Raw genomic sequence first — 18,543 nt, 5'->3', positions numbered from 1 at the left:
TTCAGTTCTCAGTCGAGAATTGTTCAGTTAGTGAAAACTATAACTTCGGAAGGGCTTGCATTCCGTGGCGTCGAAGTGGGTGCCGAAGATAACGAACCGAATTAATCTATCGTGGTTTTCCCGCGCGATCCGTCACTTCCTCTTCGCGATTCAACATGGAACACATGGCGTGGAGACAAATGCTCAGTGGATCGTCGCCAGTATGGTGGCACCGTAAATCGTGCACTTTTTACACCACCCTGTTGTTCATTATCCTCAATCATTTATCATCACAAATAGTGCAAGCGTCGGAAAATAACAGCAGCAACAGCAGCAGCAGCGGTCAATCACCCAATATAATTTTTATTTTGGCCGACGATATGGGCTGGAACGATGTCGGATTTCATGGATCGTCGCAGATTCCCACGCCCAACCTGGACGCACTGGCGTACGCGGGCATTATTCTCAACGGGTACTACGTCAATCCTATCTGTACGCCCTCGCGTTCGGCACTGATGACTGGGAAGTATCCGATTCATACCGGTATGCAACATACCGTACTGTACGCGATGGAACCGAGAGGATTGCCCCTGTCGGAGACACTGCTTCCCGAGTACCTGAAAAATCTGGGGTAAATGCTGACGAGTTAAATAGTCCTCCCCTTGTCGAGTTAAATAGTCCACAAAAATTCCTTTCGATGATTCTCGTTTTCCAAAAGGTATACTAATCACATCGTCGGCAAATGGCACCTCGGGCATTATCAGCTTCGGTATACGCCTCTGCAGCGCGGGTTCGATAGCCACACGGGATTCTGGACCGGGCATCATCATATGAACGACCACACGGCCGTGGAGCATGGGCACTGGGGACTCGACATGCGCCGGGGCTATGACGTGGCGTACGATTTGCATGGACAGTACACCACGCACGTGATAAGCTCCGAGTCCGTGCGGATAGTGGAGAACCACAACACCAGTGAACCGTTGTTCCTTTACGTCTCGCATGCGGCCGTACATTCGGCGAACCCGTACGATTTCCTTCCGGCACCGGACAGCACCGTCATGGAGCTGGGGAAAATCGAAAACTATGCCCGGCGCAAGTACGCCGCCATGATGGTCGAGTTGGATCGGACGGTGGGTAGTTTGGTCGAGGCACTGAAATCCCGCGACATGCTGGAGAACTCGATCATCGTGTTCAGCACCGATAATGGAGGGCCCGCGGACGGATTCAACAGTAATGCCGCATCCAACTGGCCCCTGAGGGGCGTCAAGAATACACTCTGGGAGGGTGGTGTGCGTGGAGCCGGCTTTATCTGGAGTCCCTTGCTGAGCAACGTGAGCCGCGTGTCACATCAAACGATGCAGGTGGTCGATTGGCTTCCAACGTTGTACGAAGCCGCTGGGGGCAATGTTAGGTAAAACGATACATGATTCGGTTGGAATCTAGGATGCATCGTATCGGGACATTGGTTAATGGGGTCATGCGCTTTTTCTCCTTATCTCTCAACAGTGAGCTGCCGGACGAGCTCGACGGTATCAGTGTATGGAACGAGCTGAGCAGTGGTGAGCCGACAGGGCGTATCGAAATACTGCACAACATAGACGACATCTGGGGCAGTGCGGCCCTAAGGATTGGCAAATGGAAGCTCCTGAAGGGTTCGCACTACAACGGCAGCTGGGACGGATGGTACGGACCGTCAGGTACTCGGGAGGAATCTGCCTACCAGATCGACGCCGTACTGAACAGTCCCGTGGGCCGTATATTGACAGCGTACGATGGTATGCCGTCGAAGAAAAAAATTATCCATCTACGGCGTGCCGCAACCGTCGCGTGTGGCTATGGGGCCAACATGGAAAACGAGTGTAAGCCTATGGAGGGTGTATGCTTGTTCGATCTGGAAAGCGATCCGTGCGAGTACAACAATCTCGCTGACGAACATCCAGACATCGTTCAGAGCCTATTGGCACGGTTGCTGGCGTACAATAGCACCGCGGTTCCACCGGCAAATCTCGAGGATGATCCACGCGGCGAGCCACAGCACTGGAACTATACGTGGCACAACTTTGGTGACGAATTAGAACCGGAAGTTGTCCGCTTTGAATATGACGAACCATGACGTATAGAACTACGTTTAACATTTAAAAGTCTGTAAAATGTAAGTGTTCTGAAGTGAAATAGAACAAACGAGTCGCGCATTTTTGATCACTTGCATTCTAGCCTTCAAACAAGTGCCATTGTGCGATAATTAGGATATATCGGAAGACTTGACGATAGGGAATTCATTTTATTTCACAAAGCAACAATCGTTTAATACTGACACCAATTTTGGTGACCGCGTGCCGGCCTATTTTAAGTAAACCTTAAAGAACATTAAAGTATTCTCTTTTCAACAACATAGAAACCTTTGCCACGTGTTGATGCAATTAGTGAATTCGTTTTCTAAGGTGCTACAGCTTGGATTAGAAAAGAACGTTTAGTTTTATCAAGTAAAAATTCGTGAGTGTAACACAAAAAGATAAACGTACAAAATAATGATTAAGAGTATTCGGTTCGTTGGTTCCATCGGCAATCTCGTGACTAGGACAATATTCAACCCTTAAAGGCACACGTTAACGGTAAGACTCAAAAAAGGACAAGTATATTGCATTGAAACTATGAGCAAAATGAAAGAATTGAAATTTTACGATATTTAAGGTATGGAGTTTTGAAATAAAAGTGATCAAAAAAGCCGTAATGAAAAAAAAATGTTTTTGCCTTTGGTAGAAAATACACAACTTTTACCGACAAAATTACTTGTTAGGCTCTTTTTTTTAATAGAATCATAGTATACATACATTTTATCGCGATTCTTATTTTCATTGGCTAAAATATATATAAATAAATGAATTGAATCGTTTTTAAACCCATCAGGTTTTTCATTAAAGCTTATATAAGCTCTTGGGTTAATGATGTTTCGAAAAATATTAAAAGTCTGTTGTGGTTGTGCCTGTAAGGGTTCGGTCGTTACATTCCGTTCTTTTTTAGGATTAGTGCTGACGTTAGTAAGACTTTAATATATCGGTTTATCTTGCTTTGCATTTATTCACTCTAGAAATGTAGCACAATATTGTCTAAAAACGAACGACGAAATTGAACGTCGTTAAAAACTTTATCTATTTCATTATCGTGGTTTTTCCATAAAGTTGTACCTCAACCTACACACCTATGAGCAGCGTGTGCTCTTGGACAGTTTTCAGTTAACCTTACCGTATGACGACTTTATGGTGCCACGGCCGCGAATGTGCCGTGATCACAAGTATGCATTGTGGAAGCAAACGACTTTTTTATAGCTTACAATATTTCCAAATCACAGTGTCTTATTTCGGGAAACTTCTTCTGCGAATGAAAAGAAAATAATCCTGTTAGCTCTAGAAGATAGAAGGAACGGATGGATGGGCCTGCTTCTTGGCTCTTCCTTACCCTTAGCTTCATTTCGATCCGATCGATTTCACCACCCATAAGATCGACAATGTTTTCGCCATGTTTCAGTAGAAACGCTTCTAGTTCGTCGATCGTCTGGAACGTACGAACCTCCTCTAGAAGCGTGTTCAAGTCCTGCTTATCCAAATACACTCGCGTCAACTCACGCCCATCGAAATCCATTTCCGCCTGGAACGATGCAAACGATACATTAGCCACCCACAACATTGGATCCCGGAAATGTTGCTTACCTTATATCTAACCAACGAGTTTCCCATGTCGATTCCTTTCACGTCATGGATCGCCCGGATCATAATGTCGCTCTCCAGCTCGGCATTAATTTTGTCGAGATTCTCCTGCCGAATCGAGCGGCCGACCAGGGCTGCCACGTTCGTATAGATGATGAAGGATGCGACCCCGCCTAGCATACAGCCGACAAGCAGTGATCCCACCGCATCCGGTATGGGCGACCCTGTGTAGGTCGAAAGACCCATGCAGCTCGCGGCCAGCACCACACTCATGACCGCAGCGGCATCTTCCGTAAGTACAACGTTCACACATGGATCCTGCCCACGTACGACTGTAAACGATCATCGAAAGAAAGGCATTACAAACAAAACAATTGGAATAGCTTTAGTGATGCTACCGTAATCCCTAAAGCTCATGCCGAGGGCCTTCGCACCGCTCCGGCAACTGTTGATCGCTACCAAAAGGGTAGCACCCTCCGACACCAGTGAGCCGCCGAGGATAAAGAACGCCCAGAAGAAATCATCGATCGGATGCGGATCAACCAGTCCCATGATGCCGTGGTAGAACGATAAGCCTGTTCCGACACAGAAGATTCCGACTCCAGAAATGAGCGACGAAACGTACTTCATATTGGCGTACCCGTACGGATGGTTTGAGTCGGCAATTTGGGTGGACTTGTGGATGCCGTACGCTAGTATGAGCTGATTGATCGTGTCCGCCAGCGAGTGGATCGTTTCCGCAAACATACTGTGTGAGCCGGTGTACAGCCAGGCGCCAAATTTGAACAAACAATTCGTTGCGTTACTGTTTTGAGCGAATATTAATAAAGGGAGATTTAGAATTGGAACATTTAACGCGTGCTATCGGGAGAGCATTTACATTGCAATGGCCGTCAGGACCACTTTGCCCGACTTTCCAAACAGTCCCGGCTCGGAATCGACGACATTGGTGCGGCTTCCAATCTCCCGACGGTAGTCCCGTAGTCGACGTTTTACGGTAAAAATATCTGCAAAAACAGACAATAAGCGGAACTTTAATTCTATTCAATACCAACACTGTGAAGATACGCCAAATCGTGAAACTCACTTTGCTGGTGCATCTTTTTCTCGATTTCCCGCTTCAGGCATTCCTTCAACAGATTCTCCCGAGAACCCCACACTTCTATCGCCTTAGCCTCGACATCCTTCCGCCAGTAAACCGTGATTGGCGGTTCCTGCTCGTACGGAGATCTCCGTTTTGTTTTTGGTAACGTTTCCAGGTCGGATGGCTTCAGCAGGAAGTCGGACAAGGCCCGCACCGGAGTGATGAAGTTTCGTTCGAGCGAAGAACGGGAAAAATCGACCCGAATACGTTTCTTAGCTAGCTGACGATTTTTTTCCGCCAACTGTTCCTTCAGCTCCGCTTCGGTAAGTGACACCGGTAGTGTCGAGGGTAGACCCGAGGAAAGCTCAGTTTTGTTTGATCCAGCTAGCAACGATGCTCCCGCGGCTGTCGTGGCATTGTCTGTTGACTCAATTTTTGGTTTTTCGATGACAATTTCCTGCAATTTTGAATCGGCCATCGTTGTTTTGACCAGTAACTTGCCATGCTTCGTATCGATTTCTAGGGTTGATTGCTGCTCCGTTGGTGTAACCGTTTTCACACGCTCACCTTCAGCCTTTTCCGGTATATCGTCAGTTGTTTTCGACTGATTGCGATCGACGATGCGTGACACGGAGAAATTTCTTTGGCCATAGCTCATGCCTGTCGTGTGCAACTTTTGCCCAGCAGGAACGCCATCCAGCCACGCGTGCATCTTTGAGCAGCCGAGTGAAAAATTTCTCATTGGCGCTAGATGCAGCTGTGGTGTTCGTAAGAAGCATGCAACGAGAAGATCGAATTAGTTCAATGCCTGCCACGGGTTTAGGATGATTCGAGCAATAATAAGTCACCTGACTTCGGTGGCATAGCAACAGCCATGCTGCTCGATGAACGACCATGTTACAGCAGCGCACAGACAAAATGCTCAACTATCCTCCACCCGGGAGAAAAATGGTACAAAACACTCGGGCGCTCCGGGAAGGAGTGCCCTGCCGGAACACAAACTATTGCGAAAGATGTACTATTCGTAGTAAACCTTCTAGATACTGTTTATTTGTTTACCAAATTCACCCCCAGCATGCCAATCGTGGGATTTTAATGGGTACGATTTGTTTGCATCATAGGCTGTTTACTTTCCGGAACTTTTCGGTGGATGAGCTGCAAACTTTCATCGGTCGATGCCAACAACTTACCGACAATGCGATCATCGCACTTTTTTGTTGTTGACTTTTCTGGCAGCAGTCAGCTGGCTGCGTACCTATGTTTTGGGTAGGCGATACGGCTGCATACGTGCTTCCATTGCTGTCAATCGTGGCAAATTCTCAGTTCGAAGATCAAGGTGTGAAGCTATGTTCCTCGAACTTATTTTTATGAAACAATGTTTTGTAATACACAAAAACATATGATGAACCAATTTACTCGTTTTTATTGCGGACGCTGTTTTCCGGTACTCTGTTACAACGGACGATTCGAATCAAGTATGATGCGATGGAAACGTCAAACTTTGACTGTCAAGCGGTAGTACCGACAAGCTAACCTTCTGATCCAGCAACTTTGATTTCTCTGCTTTCTCTCTTCGAGTCGTAAAGGTGTTCCGTAGTATGGTGTGAAACGAAAAATTGGAATATTTGCAATTTTCCAGTGTCCCGTGCAGCGAAACGGTGTTTAAACGAGAGCCCATACATAAAACTATCGAATTAGCGTGCGGAAACCTCATCGAAGAAGTTTTATGTGAGTATAACCGGAGTTGAAAATTTTTTCACCGTGCTTAGGGTTCGCTTTTCCAACATGTCGCCATTGCAGTACATTAGTTGCAGAGACGGCAGAGAGTAGGAAGGAAAAACTAGGAAGAAGAACGACGGCCCCAAAGCAGAGCACCACAACCTAATAATCGATTGCGCACAAGTAAAGCGAACAGCATTAGAATTTGTTCGCTGCATAAAAGCTAGATTTTCGCAAATAGTACCTTTTGAGGAAGTTTCTGATTTTTTATAAAGTAAGTCAGGCCATCAAAGAAGGGAAAAAAGAAATCATGCAATTCCAAGGCACAGCACAACCGCACCAGGGTGGATTCCGTGGGCCTCGCCCGGAAAAGAACGACTTCTACGTCGGTCAGCCGGGTAGCAAGCCTCCGCACTTTATGAACAAACAAGGACCACCGTCGATTCCGCCGTTCAACGCGAACGCGTTCGGTGGCCCCAAGCCAATGTACCAGCAGAATGCGGTCAACGGTGGTGGCCCGGGAGGATTTAACAAGTTTGGTGGCGCTGCTGGTCGAGTGTTTGGAGGCCAGCCCGGTGGCATGATGCCGAAGAAGGACTTTGGTGGCCCGAAAATGTACGGTCCCGGTGGTAGCAAGCCGTACGGCGACGATAAGCCGTTCGACACATTCGGTGGACCGAAGAAGTACCATAACTCGAACCCGGGCATGGGTGGCGGATATGGTGGCGGCATGGGTAACCGTAATGGTTTCGGGCCGCGTTCGGACTACAACGGCTTCAACAAAGACGACCGAGCAAAGATTCAGTCGCTGAAGGCCAAGTACCCGGGACAGAACCTGATGAAGCCAATGTGGGAAAACTTGGAACCGTTCCAAAAGGACTTCTACGTGCCACACCCGGTCGTGATGGGCCGTTCGACGGAGGAGGTGCAGGCGTTCCGCGAACAGATGCAGATCACGGTCATGGGCAACAATGTGCCGCATCCGTGTCAGAACTTTGAGGAGGGCAACTTCCCGGAGTACGTGATGAACGAAATCAAGAAGCAAGGTTTCCCACGGCCAACCGCCATCCAGTCGCAAGGCTGGCCAATTGCCCTGAGTGGACGCGATATGGTTGGTATCGCACAGACGGGTTCTGGCAAGACGTTGGCGTATATGCTACCAGGCTTGGTCCATATCTCCCACCAAAAGCCGCTGAGCCGCGGTGAAGGTCCGATCGTGCTGGTTCTTGCACCAACACGCGAACTTGCTCAGCAGATTCAGACCGTGGTGCGGGACTTTGGTAATCACTCGAAGCCGAACATTCGATACACTTGCATTTTCGGAGGAGCGCTGAAAGGACCACAGGTGAGTTTCGTTAATCTCTAACATCTATCATTCGAATAGTTTATTAATTTTTCCTATGCTTCGGAAGATTAAGCTTAACATTAAGTTCCTCGGACGCAATTTACATCGCAGCAAGTCACACTTTGTTTTACTTTTTAAACTAATATTAATTAATGCGTAGAATACACAACATTTCAAATCTTCATATAGCAGAGAAGTATCCACCTGGTTCCTTTTCTGATTTTGATTAATTTCACTTTCAAAAGTGGAACTAAATGGTTCAGTTATTGGATTACACTCTTATACCAATTGAACTCGTTTCAATTGAGGGAAAAAGTTCAATTTTTTTATATGATCAAACATTTAAAACATTGCCTTTAATGTAACGCGATTCTACAAGTCGAGAAATTTAAAGATCGTTACGAAGCTGATTGGTTTGTTTTATTCATATTATGCCCCACCTTAAAAAATAAGATTGATTTAACATCCTTATCAAAGGATTGCACTTTTGTAAATTTTTCGTTTCCGTTTTTCTCCCACAAAAGGTTCGCGATTTGGAACGCGGTGTTGAAGTAGTCATTGCTACTCCGGGACGGTTGATCGATTTCCTTGAGCGTGGCATTACCAACCTACGCCGATGCACGTACCTCGTACTGGACGAAGCGGATCGCATGCTGGACATGGGCTTTGAGCCCCAAATCCGCAAGATCGTCGAACAAATTCGGCCGGACCGTCAGGTACTGATGTGGTCCGCAACGTGGCCGAAGGAGGTGCAAACGCTGGCCGAAGACTTCCTGCGTGAATACATCCAAATCAACATCGGATCGTTGAGCCTCGCGGCGAACCACAACATCCACCAGATCGTGGACGTGTGCGAGGAAAACGAGAAGGAGAGCAAGCTGTTGAAGCTGCTCAAGGAGATCGCCACCTCAGACGCTTCGAACAAGATCATCATTTTTGTCGAGACGAAGAAGAAGGTCGAGGACTTGCTGAAGAACATTGTGCGTGACGGTTATGGGGCGACGTCGATCCACGGTGACAAGAGCCAATCGGAGCGGGACTACGTGCTGCAAGACTTCCGACACGGCAAGAGCACGATCCTGGTGGCGACGGACGTGGCAGCACGCGGTCTCGACGTGGAGGACGTCAAGTACGTCATCAACTTTGACTACCCGAACTCATCGGAGGACTACATTCATCGTATTGGGCGCACGGGACGCTGTTCGCAGTACGGCACTGCGTACACATTCTTCACACCAAACAACGGACGCCAGGCACGAGAGCTGCTCGGGGTTCTGGAAGAGGCTGGCCAGCAGCCGACGGTAGAGCTGATTGAGATGGCCAAGTCGGCCCCGGGCGGAAAAGGTGGTCGACTGCGCTACTCGACGCGCGGCAGCTACGGAAACGGTGGTGGCATGAACAGCTACCAGCGTCGCCCGCCTTTCAACGGTGGTGGTGGATTCGGTGGACCCCCAAAGTACGGTGGTGGCATGCAGAACGGCGGCATGATGGGTGGCGGTAACAAGTTCGGTGGACCACCGAACAAATACCGCGACGGTGGTATGTACCGCGGTGAGAACAACTGGAACAAGGGCCCAAGTGGACCGGCGATGATGGGCGGCCCTGGTGGCTACCAGTCGCACTCGCCACAGTCCCCGCAGGCCGCGGCCGCCGCAGCAGCGGCAGCCGTCGCCTCCGGTCAACAGATGTACGAGCCGCAACAGGCGCAGATGCGCGCCTACCATCCGAAGAATATCTACCCGGGCCAGTATGACGACTACACGGCCACCTTGTTTGCTGGCGGAGCTGGCGCTGTGGCCGCGGCTGCGGCTGCTCCGGGCGGTGGTATGCGATACTACCAGAACAAGGCACACCAGGGAGGCCCGGTCGGTATGCAACCCGGCTCCCAGCCCGGTGGCCGGTACAACCCGAACGGCGGCCAGTTCAACATGGACGGTACACCGAAACCGAACAACGGACGCGGAACGTACCCACCGAAGCAGTACAACAATAGCTACGCTGCCGGACCGGGCAATCCGAACCATCAATATCCGCAGCTGGCCGCAGCCGCAGCCGCCGCCGGCCAAACCATCCCAACAGCAGCGCCGGCCGGCTTTACCGGATTCGATCCGACCGGCGGTCTGCAGTATCAGGCCTCCTATCCGATAACGGCGGCCACCGCCACGTACTATCCGTACCCGGCGGCCACGGCTCCACCACCACCACCACAGGCACAGGCGGCCCCGGTTGTTCCGCCGGTCCAGCAGTAGAGCGAGCCTACGAAACGAGTACTAGAAGAACATCTTCACACACAACATCCATACACGATCGGAGAGAGAAAGCAAGGTTAGTTTTTAGCATCTTCCTAATTTATCTATCTCTACTACTACTACTACTACTATTATTAATACCCACATCGAATCGAATATTTCTTTCGACGCAACAACCATGTATGTTGAATCTTTATTTTTTTCCTGTAAAAGATTCACGAACAATGTTCTTCTCTGTTTAAAAAAAACATCAGCACCAAGGCCGGAGCGAATCCCAAAAACGCACCGTAAGAAAACTGATGGAGGGTCCCCAACTTAAGTTTTCTTTGATTGGGCTTTGACACATCTGTGGTAGAGCCATAGTTTAGCTACCTTAATTTAAACTCTACCGTAGCCCAGTCTCCCAAAGGCAGACAGACCGGCCGATATGCGGGAAGATACGAAGCTTGCGTTGCTGATTCTTCTGATCAAAGATCGTATACACAGATACATTGTAATCGTTTTTTTTTCTTGGGACCGTAAATTACAGAGAAGATTTACTTAGGTTAGTTTGAATTTCGTGTTTTCCTTCTTATCAACAAAGTATAATAATCCCCATTTAAACGTATAACAAGGCATGATTATAGAGACAGCGCCGCACAGAGGGAGAGAAAAAAAAGTTTTTGTGTGGTGGATCTCTGTCAGGTGTGCGGTCACGTACACCAGTTTTTTTTGTTTATATGGTCATGTCGGTAGTATAGAAAACAATTTATCCATACGAAAGCTCATTCGAATTTCTACGAACAGCGGAAAAGAGGCTCGCGACCAGAGAAAAGCGAACGCTTTGAAACATATGACCGACGATTAGATCATTTCAAGAGAAGTCAGGAACAAATAGCAGAAAAAACGAAAATATACAACGTAACTCTCGAACAAAAACGTCCAAAAGCTGATTGTTTTAGTGGAAAAGCATTTTAAGTCGAACCGCCGTTCCCCCTTTTACTGCAGGTGGCCAAAAGAAGTTGAAAGAAGGGTGTTACTTTGTTGGTTCTTGCCACTTATTCACACTCACTCTCTCTCACTACTCTTCTCCGTTGTCCGGCGGCGGTCCTTGGTGACCGGATGGTGTAGATTTGGATGTGGACCATGTTGCCGCCGTATGCATACGCGCATTTTTATTTGGGGAAAAATGAGCCGACACCAATTACTCTCGGCTATAATGATGGGATGAGATGGTTTCGGATTGCCAAAACATAAATCTAGTTAGTTTACTCTTTTCCCCGTTATCACACCGTACCCGGGATACGATTGCGGTTACTATTTGTTTACGAACTGAATCTCCCGCATAAAGCTAAACAGCTTATGTGAACATACAAAATCGAAAAAGTAAGTCATTTCATAGGCCTGGCCTGCAGGCTTTGAAAGCACACAAACTTACGCTTCAACAATATTCTCCAACTGGAGGAAAGTTTGAGTAAAATTAGACTCTTTAAAAATATCTCATCATCCCTCTGATAAGCGTGGTAAAGTTTAAAGAAAGATCAGATGCTTAAAAATAATAAAGAAGTCAGGGAAACGATTTCCTTGCTGCAACACTAAACAAAAATATGCAAAAGAAAATGAATACATTCCCCCGCACACTCCGATGTTGTTGCCATCAGTTGTAGTAAGCAAACGATATTTGAACCTTCCTTATAGTCAGTGTGTACCTGCTCGTGTTGATGATTGGCCCTTGAAGCAGGAAGGGGAAATATAGATCATTTTTCTCGTCGCGTTTGCGTGACGGGAGAGAAGAGTGGTCAATCGTTCAACGTTTTTGTTTTCAAGCATTCATTCTCTAATCGTAGTTTTCCATTCGTTCCCGTTGCTGCGATTTTTCTTTGTTTTACAACCAATTGACACCGTTTGCATTATGATCAAACTATGCTTTGGTGTCAGCGCATGGCGTAGTGGCATTCATTTGTGACGAATATTACTCTAGTCAGGTCGAACTGGGACTAGTAATAGAAAAAGCACCATGGGCAGCATTAACGTGATATTCTACTTTGGCTCTCTGGATCCTTCAGGCCCGCTAAAGTGAAAGTAAAGTATTACTAAACAACATTTGGTTTTCAGCCAAAGATGCATTACAAAGTATCTCTTGTCTGGAATGCACGGAAAATGGTGGTGATGTCGCAAGTGAAATGATGCAAAGAAACAAAAGGGACAAATTATTTATGAAACCTGCAAAGGTTATTAGAAAGGAGAAGGTGACAACACGGGGCAACATTACCACCAATAAGTAAGAAATGCCTTCTGTAAACTGTGATCGAATCTCGCGTTCCTTAGAACAAAGCTCTCCTAGAAAAGAAACCCCATGTAGGAGAAAGGTAATGCTTTTTATGAGGTACGTTTTTCCTGGCCAAACACGACAAATAACATGAGTGCAATGAGTTTGTCGCTATTGCTTTCAGGCCGGCCTCTGCCGTACATGATTTGTATTACGCCTTTAAGTTTATCCTTCGAATGCAAATTAGGCACAAAACATACATAGTTTTTAGTTAGTTATTTTCAGTTTGAGTAAACTTGCCTTTTAATGCACATCCCATCCCGCCATTTATTTTCGGCATCGGAGAATTCTTTTGTGTCCAACTGACAATTTCTCACAGACTGATTGCTTAGGAGAGAAATTCACGACTAAAGCACGAAACAATCCCACCAAAGTGTAACGCGTAGGTAAAGAACAAAACGAAGGGGAGGCGCACGCGAGCTTACATCGCACCAGCCGCGGGACATGTATGGAAGAACCATACATAATGGTGACAAAATTCGCCAACGTCAGTTCTTACATCGGCCGAGTTCTTTTGTCGGATGTGATGCTAGAGTCTGCCACGAAATCAAGGATAACGACCTTTTTTATCCTTATGTTTATTCCACTAATAAAGTTACGTTTCGCTCAATACATATTTTTCTCTCCCTTGCATAGAAACATTTAGTTTTATGTTTAGTTTCATCGTTTTAATAATTATTGCGATCGGAAAAAATCAAATTCACTGTAATAAAACTACCGAAAGTCGTGAGCTCACTACTTGCAGGAATCGTAGATTCATTACGAATATTAATACAGGGCATATTCAGCAATTATTTGGGGTAGAATAATCAACGCAAACTCACTTAGAAGCGAACGCAGGTGGACAAAGCGTAATGCTCACCTTTGTTTCACACACTGAAAATGCAGAAGTAAAATAGGAAAATGGAATGAATACATTTTTGCATTGGTGAGTTTGTCTTATAACCAGAATGAAACATTGCATGGTCGAAACGTAAAAGAACTCATGGGTTTCTCCATCATGCAAAACCGAAACAATAAGAAAGATGCAAAAATCTGACAACGTTCAGAGTACGGCAGTCTCGATCGTTTATGAGAAGAACTGGTAGTAGGATAACAATCTCACTTATATCATACGTGGGGTAATAGCATCAAAACCATGGAATGTTAAAATGTCTCCTCCCCACTGAGACAGATGCATACGGCGTAGTGCTAAGTGATAACCAGTATTTTCATATGTTTAAACAGAGTAAACATTACCTGCAGTCGCCACCGTTTCCTATATTCCGTTACTTAGTCTGCTGAAACACACTGTTTAAGCCACGGAACGATGTTAAGATAGCTACAAAATGCTTATTTTATCCCGAAAACATGAAGCTTTTTATCGCGTGAGTTAAAAAGTCCTAGTTCAAAACGCAAAACCACTGAAAATGATAACGAGAGAGTTATAGGGAACAGGGAAGTGGGAAGCAACAAACAAAACCATACCCAAGTGTAATAGTATTATCGCTTCGAAGGTATCTTGTTACACATGTGCAAAGCATGACAAAAACAAAACAGGAGCTAAACAAAAACAAAAAACCATTTGAAGAAATTTTAAAGCAAAATAAAACACGTGTTGGCGAGAAACAAAACATGTGTGAACCAGAAAAATGGAGCAAAACAACAGAGAATCGAAGAAAGTAGAATGAAATTGTCGTATGATAAATTTGTTACTTTTCTTATTTCATCAATTTTTATCTACCTATACTAACTACTAAGCATAAGTGTGTTTGTGTGCGCTATGAAGAAACAATGTTATATTAAGCATAAAGTTCACGATAAAATAGATAAGTCGATGTAACCTTTTTCCACCACATAAAAATGGGAATAGAAGGCAAAGCAACTAATTGTCTATCTTTGTATTTGCGCTCGAAGCAAGATCATCTCGTTCATGAATAAACCTGCAACGTGTAGATTAGGGTATGGTCCATGGTTCAGTTTCCAAAACAAAAATGTCAGGCCGTATTGGAAAAATGTTCACGAATCACACAAGAGGTTTTGAACGTACAATTTCTTAAATTTGTTCCTTCCATTCCAATCCCATAATATACAACCGAGTGCGTACAGGATATGTAAAATCTGGTCGACTCGTTTGCTTCGAGCTTCAGTTTATTAATCTTTACAAAAAGAGTTATTAAAAGGATCGACACAAATCCAAGCAGGTGATGGAGTAATTTTACAACTTGCTGCATTAATAATAATAACATTAATAAGAATAAGATAATGTTGCGCTAATTGAAGATAACGTAAACAAAAATGAAACTTAATGTCTTAGCCTTGCAAAAAAATGGTAACCGGGCAAATTTTACTATCATAATCCCGATGATGTCACTATTAACGTTTTTTCGAATTGGCATGATTCTTTTTCTTTAGTTTGCACATTTTCAAAACAGCAACGATCGGTCGAGGACGTCGACAAAAAGGATAAAATAATAAAAACCAACTGAAAAGGCCATGCCAAAGCACGATTTACACACAAAATCCAATGATGCTGGCAGAGGCAGAAGGCGAATGTTGTGCCGCTTTTGAAACTCGCGTTTTGGTATCAGAGTGAAAAACCGCAAAGAGGGAGCAGCAGAAATAGAGAGGGGTGTTGGAAAATGTTCTTGTCCCGAACATGTGACATCTTTTGCTACAAAATAATCGATTGCATGCCTAGGGTTTTAGGGGAATTTTGATTAGGATTTAAGTATCTTTTTTATCTGGAACTACATAGCAACTAAACTAAAAAGAATGTCAAAAGAAAATATTTATCATCGAGACCACACACTGGCGCAGTTCGTTGCTGACGCTCCTTACGAAATTGGGATAACAGGTATTAACACGTCTTCAAGCTATAATTCACCTCCAACGCGGGGAAATTATATGACTGATTTTAAGTGGACAAAATACAACCACTGGCACGATAATACCCTAATAGAGCAAGTCCGGTATTCAACAATAAAATTTACCGCAATTCCTTCGATTGTGATAAAAGTGGACAAACGTGTGAAAAGGAAGCCGTTTGATGAAACTGTCATAGTTGATATGCGTAATACCTGTTACTCGCAACGATCCCTTGAAGAGAACGCAAAACATAAACCCCCGGACATACATCCGTATCCGTTGATTGATTGGAAAACTTTATGAACTTCTACGATTCTGGTTTGTGCTGCCTATCGATCGAATGACTAATGAAGGAAAACAAAATGTCACTTCTAGTAATATTAACATTTTTCAAAGCGTGTTTTTTCAAGTAGCAATTGTTTTATCTTCTATGCTGCACCATAAACAAATACGTTCAAGAACCGTCAAACAATGCAGGTCTTAGTTGTTCAGGATTAAAGAACATGACAACATAAAATTACCGTGCAAAGAACTATCTGAAAACACAAGAAATTGGAGCAAAAATACTAAAGAGAACCAATCAGTGTTTCATGTGGAAGCATGCGGCGGGTGCGTATGTGTGTCTTAATGGTCTGCTGAGAAAAAATGCCAGCAGAAAAATAGAGTGAGTTACGATGTATTTTACATGCATAACAAACAGTAAGATATCGCCAATAATACATTTAATGCGAAAGCGGTGAAAGAACCGATCCTCTGCTCCAGAACAAGCAGAAGTGTTCTTTCGGCTTTCAGAAAGGTCTCTGGGGAACAGAAACAAGCGAATAAGGTTTTCACAAAAAGAAACATAAGATGCTAGCGCAGCAAGAATTGCACAACACGAATAGCAGCAAACGGAAGACGGGGGACAGTTACAAGCGAGAAAGGTTAAACATGTTACTTTGCTAGGATGCCAAGAAACAGAAGAATAGTACGAACTGACGCCGAATTTGATGCCGTTCAGCGAATGATGGTCGGTTTGGTGACCGTCAAAAAGCTGAGCCCAAAAATATTCTACTAGAAATAACTCACACATCCCGTTGATCTCATTGGGTTTAGAAGAAAAGAACAGCAGCTGACAGGAACAAGGTACTACTTTCCTAAATTTGAGACTGGAAAGTGGCGTTTGAAAAGGGAATATGTGTTTAACTGAAATGTGTTCCCCAAAGATTCAGCAAATTAAAAAAAAACAATAAGAGGGGAATGAAGTATTTAAAGTTGATGCTGTACTGAAACAAATGCGTTCAGCAACAACGTAACCTATCGAAAAATGATTGGAAATATGGCATCAACAAAAGAATTATACATCAAATTGCTGATCGAAGATGAAACAACAAATTTCGCTGGTGATATTTTTTGGTGGAGGCAGCAAGCAGAGCAGAAAGAAAGGCGTAGAGAGAAAGTAATAGAAGGAAAGAATCCGCTTGCCACCCACTAGCTGGCAATGAAACGCCATCAAAGGTCATTGTCACACGTTTCTTCCGAGGAGGGTATTAACATATTAAAGTAAATATATTTTTGTGAAAACGCTAGAAACGCTGAATGAACTCGAGAGGCGAGGAAAAATGTACCATTGTGATATTTTATAATTAAAGTTAAAATGTAAAAAAACATCTGACACCCAGACAAAGACGACACTCGCGACGGCTCTAGTTAGTGGAGGATTTCTTCACAGACAAAAGAAAGAAAAGGAAACTCTATTGGCGGGGAAAAGCATCCCTTTGGTCTCAATATTAAGCATGAAAAGAAAGAAAGAAATAGAGGAAGGAAGTCAAATACTTTTGTTAGAAAGTAAAATGAATAACAAACAAGATCATGCAACGGCATACTCTCAAATAACAAAGCTGACATCTAAGATAGAAGCAAACGGTTCGCTATACGAAAAGAAGGAGCATTTGCCAAAACAATAGTAGGATGTTATGAATTCGGCGCTTTATCCGGTTCAGGACACGAACGATATAAGAAATCCATGCACGGTATGGACAAACGTCCAGCATTGCAAATGGCACATAAGGAACATATACAAGAATTCGTTGTTATATAAAGTTTGAAGTATTGTTTCTGCAGAAAAAGGGAAATCTCTGTAGTATTCAATTATTCACAGACACATGAAGAAGAGTCATGTCCTCAGAAAGCCTTTTCTTTCTATTTCCGAGGTCTCCTCGGATAAAACAACAATAGAATTTAAACGAATGTGTTCCTGTGAAGCTGAACCCCCAAACCCAGAAATATCAGAAATTTAAAAGAAAAGACCTGCGTAAAAAGTAACAATCACTAAACGAAACAGGTGTGCGAGAAAACGTTAGAAAAATTAATACTTATTAAAACACAAAATAGAAAAAAACGTTTCGTTTTCGGAGCTAAAACAATAACATTTCAATAACAACATTTAAACACACACCAAACAATTAAAATGGCGAAACCTTAGGAAAACAGAGCGAAAGCAAAAAAAAATGAGAGATATCGTAGCGAACTGAAACAAAAGGGTTTAAAATCTTTCCAGAAGGATAAAAACCAGAAGAAAGCGACACACTTCGTCCACGATCATCGTCGGCTTTGATCGTGGTAGAGTGACCAAGATGATAAGGAAAATGATCGCTAGCGGTGTTATCGACAAGAAGATGCTGTGAAATTTCATGCAAACTACTTTTGCGTGTGTCACATGAGACACGTGTATCACACCAGTTTAGTTTCTGGAAGCACTTTGTTCCTGTTATTCGTTAATTAACCCATTCACCGTAGTTCGTTTCATAGCGTGTCCATCCTTTGCCTTTAGGATTAGCCAAGATTCCAACGCAAACAAAGGTGTATTCCATTGGCCGTTATTTATTTACCAGCCATTCAAGACTATTACCATTTCACTTTTCTATCACGTCTTCAACATCTCCATCTGGAACTAAATTATGTTTGTTCCACTACAATTCACTTAACATATAACAGTTAACTTTTTCTAAACATTTGCCGCGCACATCCCCCACATCTTGTTCGATTACTGTAGGTAGTTCCTGTATGGCCGAAAAGGAAGCAAATCGCAACATTACTCACCAGAAACAGTAGTGCTTTCTTTTATTGTTTCGTACACCTTTAACGGTTCTGCTATCTTTCATTGTGATTTTACTAGAAAGCATCGATTTTGTATTTCTTTTTATTTCCTTTGATTAATCGTTTCTTCAAAGTAATCATAAAAGCGCATATATTATATATATAAATATATTAAAAGAAACAAAAAAATACGAATAAAAGCAAAAACATTGTGTAATTCATTAATG

The 18,543-nt window shown here is 44.1% G+C and overlaps 3 protein-coding genes across 3 annotated transcripts; 2 read left to right on the top strand and 1 right to left on the bottom strand.

Moving 5' to 3' along the window:
* Positions 1 to 155: 155 nt before the first annotated feature.
* Positions 156 to 18,542, top strand: LOC131267723 (arylsulfatase B). Its single transcript, XM_058270667.1, has 4 exons — positions 156 to 610; positions 698 to 1,393; positions 1,489 to 2,068; positions 11,608 to 18,542. Exons 1-4 carry the CDS (start codon positions 156 to 158, stop codon positions 11,659 to 11,661), a joined length of 1,785 nt encoding a protein of 594 aa, XP_058126650.1. The 3' UTR covers positions 11,662 to 18,542.
* On the bottom strand, positions 3,037 to 5,964 carry LOC131259077 (proton-coupled zinc antiporter SLC30A9, mitochondrial). The gene is made up of 7 exons (XM_058260496.1): positions 5,619 to 5,964; positions 4,774 to 5,527; positions 4,567 to 4,693; positions 4,085 to 4,491; positions 3,690 to 4,018; positions 3,439 to 3,627; positions 3,037 to 3,354 (listed from the first exon to the last, which is right to left on the bottom strand). Exons 1-7 carry the CDS (start codon positions 5,664 to 5,666, stop codon positions 3,310 to 3,312), a joined length of 1,899 nt encoding a protein of 632 aa, XP_058116479.1. The 5' UTR covers positions 5,667 to 5,964; the 3' UTR covers positions 3,037 to 3,309.
* Positions 6,349 to 11,010, top strand: LOC131259076 (uncharacterized). Its single transcript, XM_058260495.1, has 3 exons — positions 6,349 to 6,498; positions 6,571 to 7,834; positions 8,359 to 11,010. Exons 2-3 carry the CDS (start codon positions 6,800 to 6,802, stop codon positions 10,081 to 10,083), a joined length of 2,760 nt encoding a protein of 919 aa, XP_058116478.1. The 5' UTR covers positions 6,349 to 6,498; positions 6,571 to 6,799; the 3' UTR covers positions 10,084 to 11,010.
* Position 18,543: the final 1 nt, after the last annotated feature.

Source organism: Anopheles coustani, chromosome 3 (genome assembly GCF_943734705.1).
Source record: "Anopheles coustani chromosome 3, idAnoCousDA_361_x.2, whole genome shotgun sequence".
NCBI classification, from domain to species: Eukaryota; Metazoa; Arthropoda; class Insecta; order Diptera; family Culicidae; genus Anopheles; species Anopheles coustani.
The sequence above is the reverse complement of the archived record's forward strand: the minus strand, read 5'-3'. Positions and strand labels throughout refer to the sequence as shown.

Coding starts and splice junctions, on each gene's coding strand:
- LOC131267723 (XM_058270667.1), top strand. CDS start 156: ATGGAACACATGGCGTGGAGACAAATGCTCAGTGGATCGTCGCCAGTA. Junction 611..697: donor GAGTACCTGAAAAATCTGGG/GTAAATGCTGAC, acceptor GTTTTCCAAAAG/GTATACTAATCACATCGTCG. Junction 1,394..1,488: donor GCCGCTGGGGGCAATGTTAG/GTAAAACGATAC, acceptor ATCTCTCAACAG/TGAGCTGCCGGACGAGCTCG.
- LOC131259077 (XM_058260496.1), bottom strand. CDS start 5,666: ATGGTCGTTCATCGAGCAGCATGGCTGTTGCTATGCCACCGAAGTCAG. Junction 4,019..4,084: donor CATGAGCTTTAGGGATTACG/GTAGCATCACTA, acceptor GATCGTTTACAG/TCGTACGTGGGCAGGATCCA. Junction 3,355..3,438: donor GGATCGAAATGAAGCTAAGG/GTAAGGAAGAGC, acceptor TTTCATTCGCAG/AAGAAGTTTCCCGAAATAAG.
- LOC131259076 (XM_058260495.1), top strand. CDS start 6,800: ATGCAATTCCAAGGCACAGCACAACCGCACCAGGGTGGATTCCGTGGG. Junction 7,835..8,358: donor GAGCGCTGAAAGGACCACAG/GTGAGTTTCGTT, acceptor CTCCCACAAAAG/GTTCGCGATTTGGAACGCGG.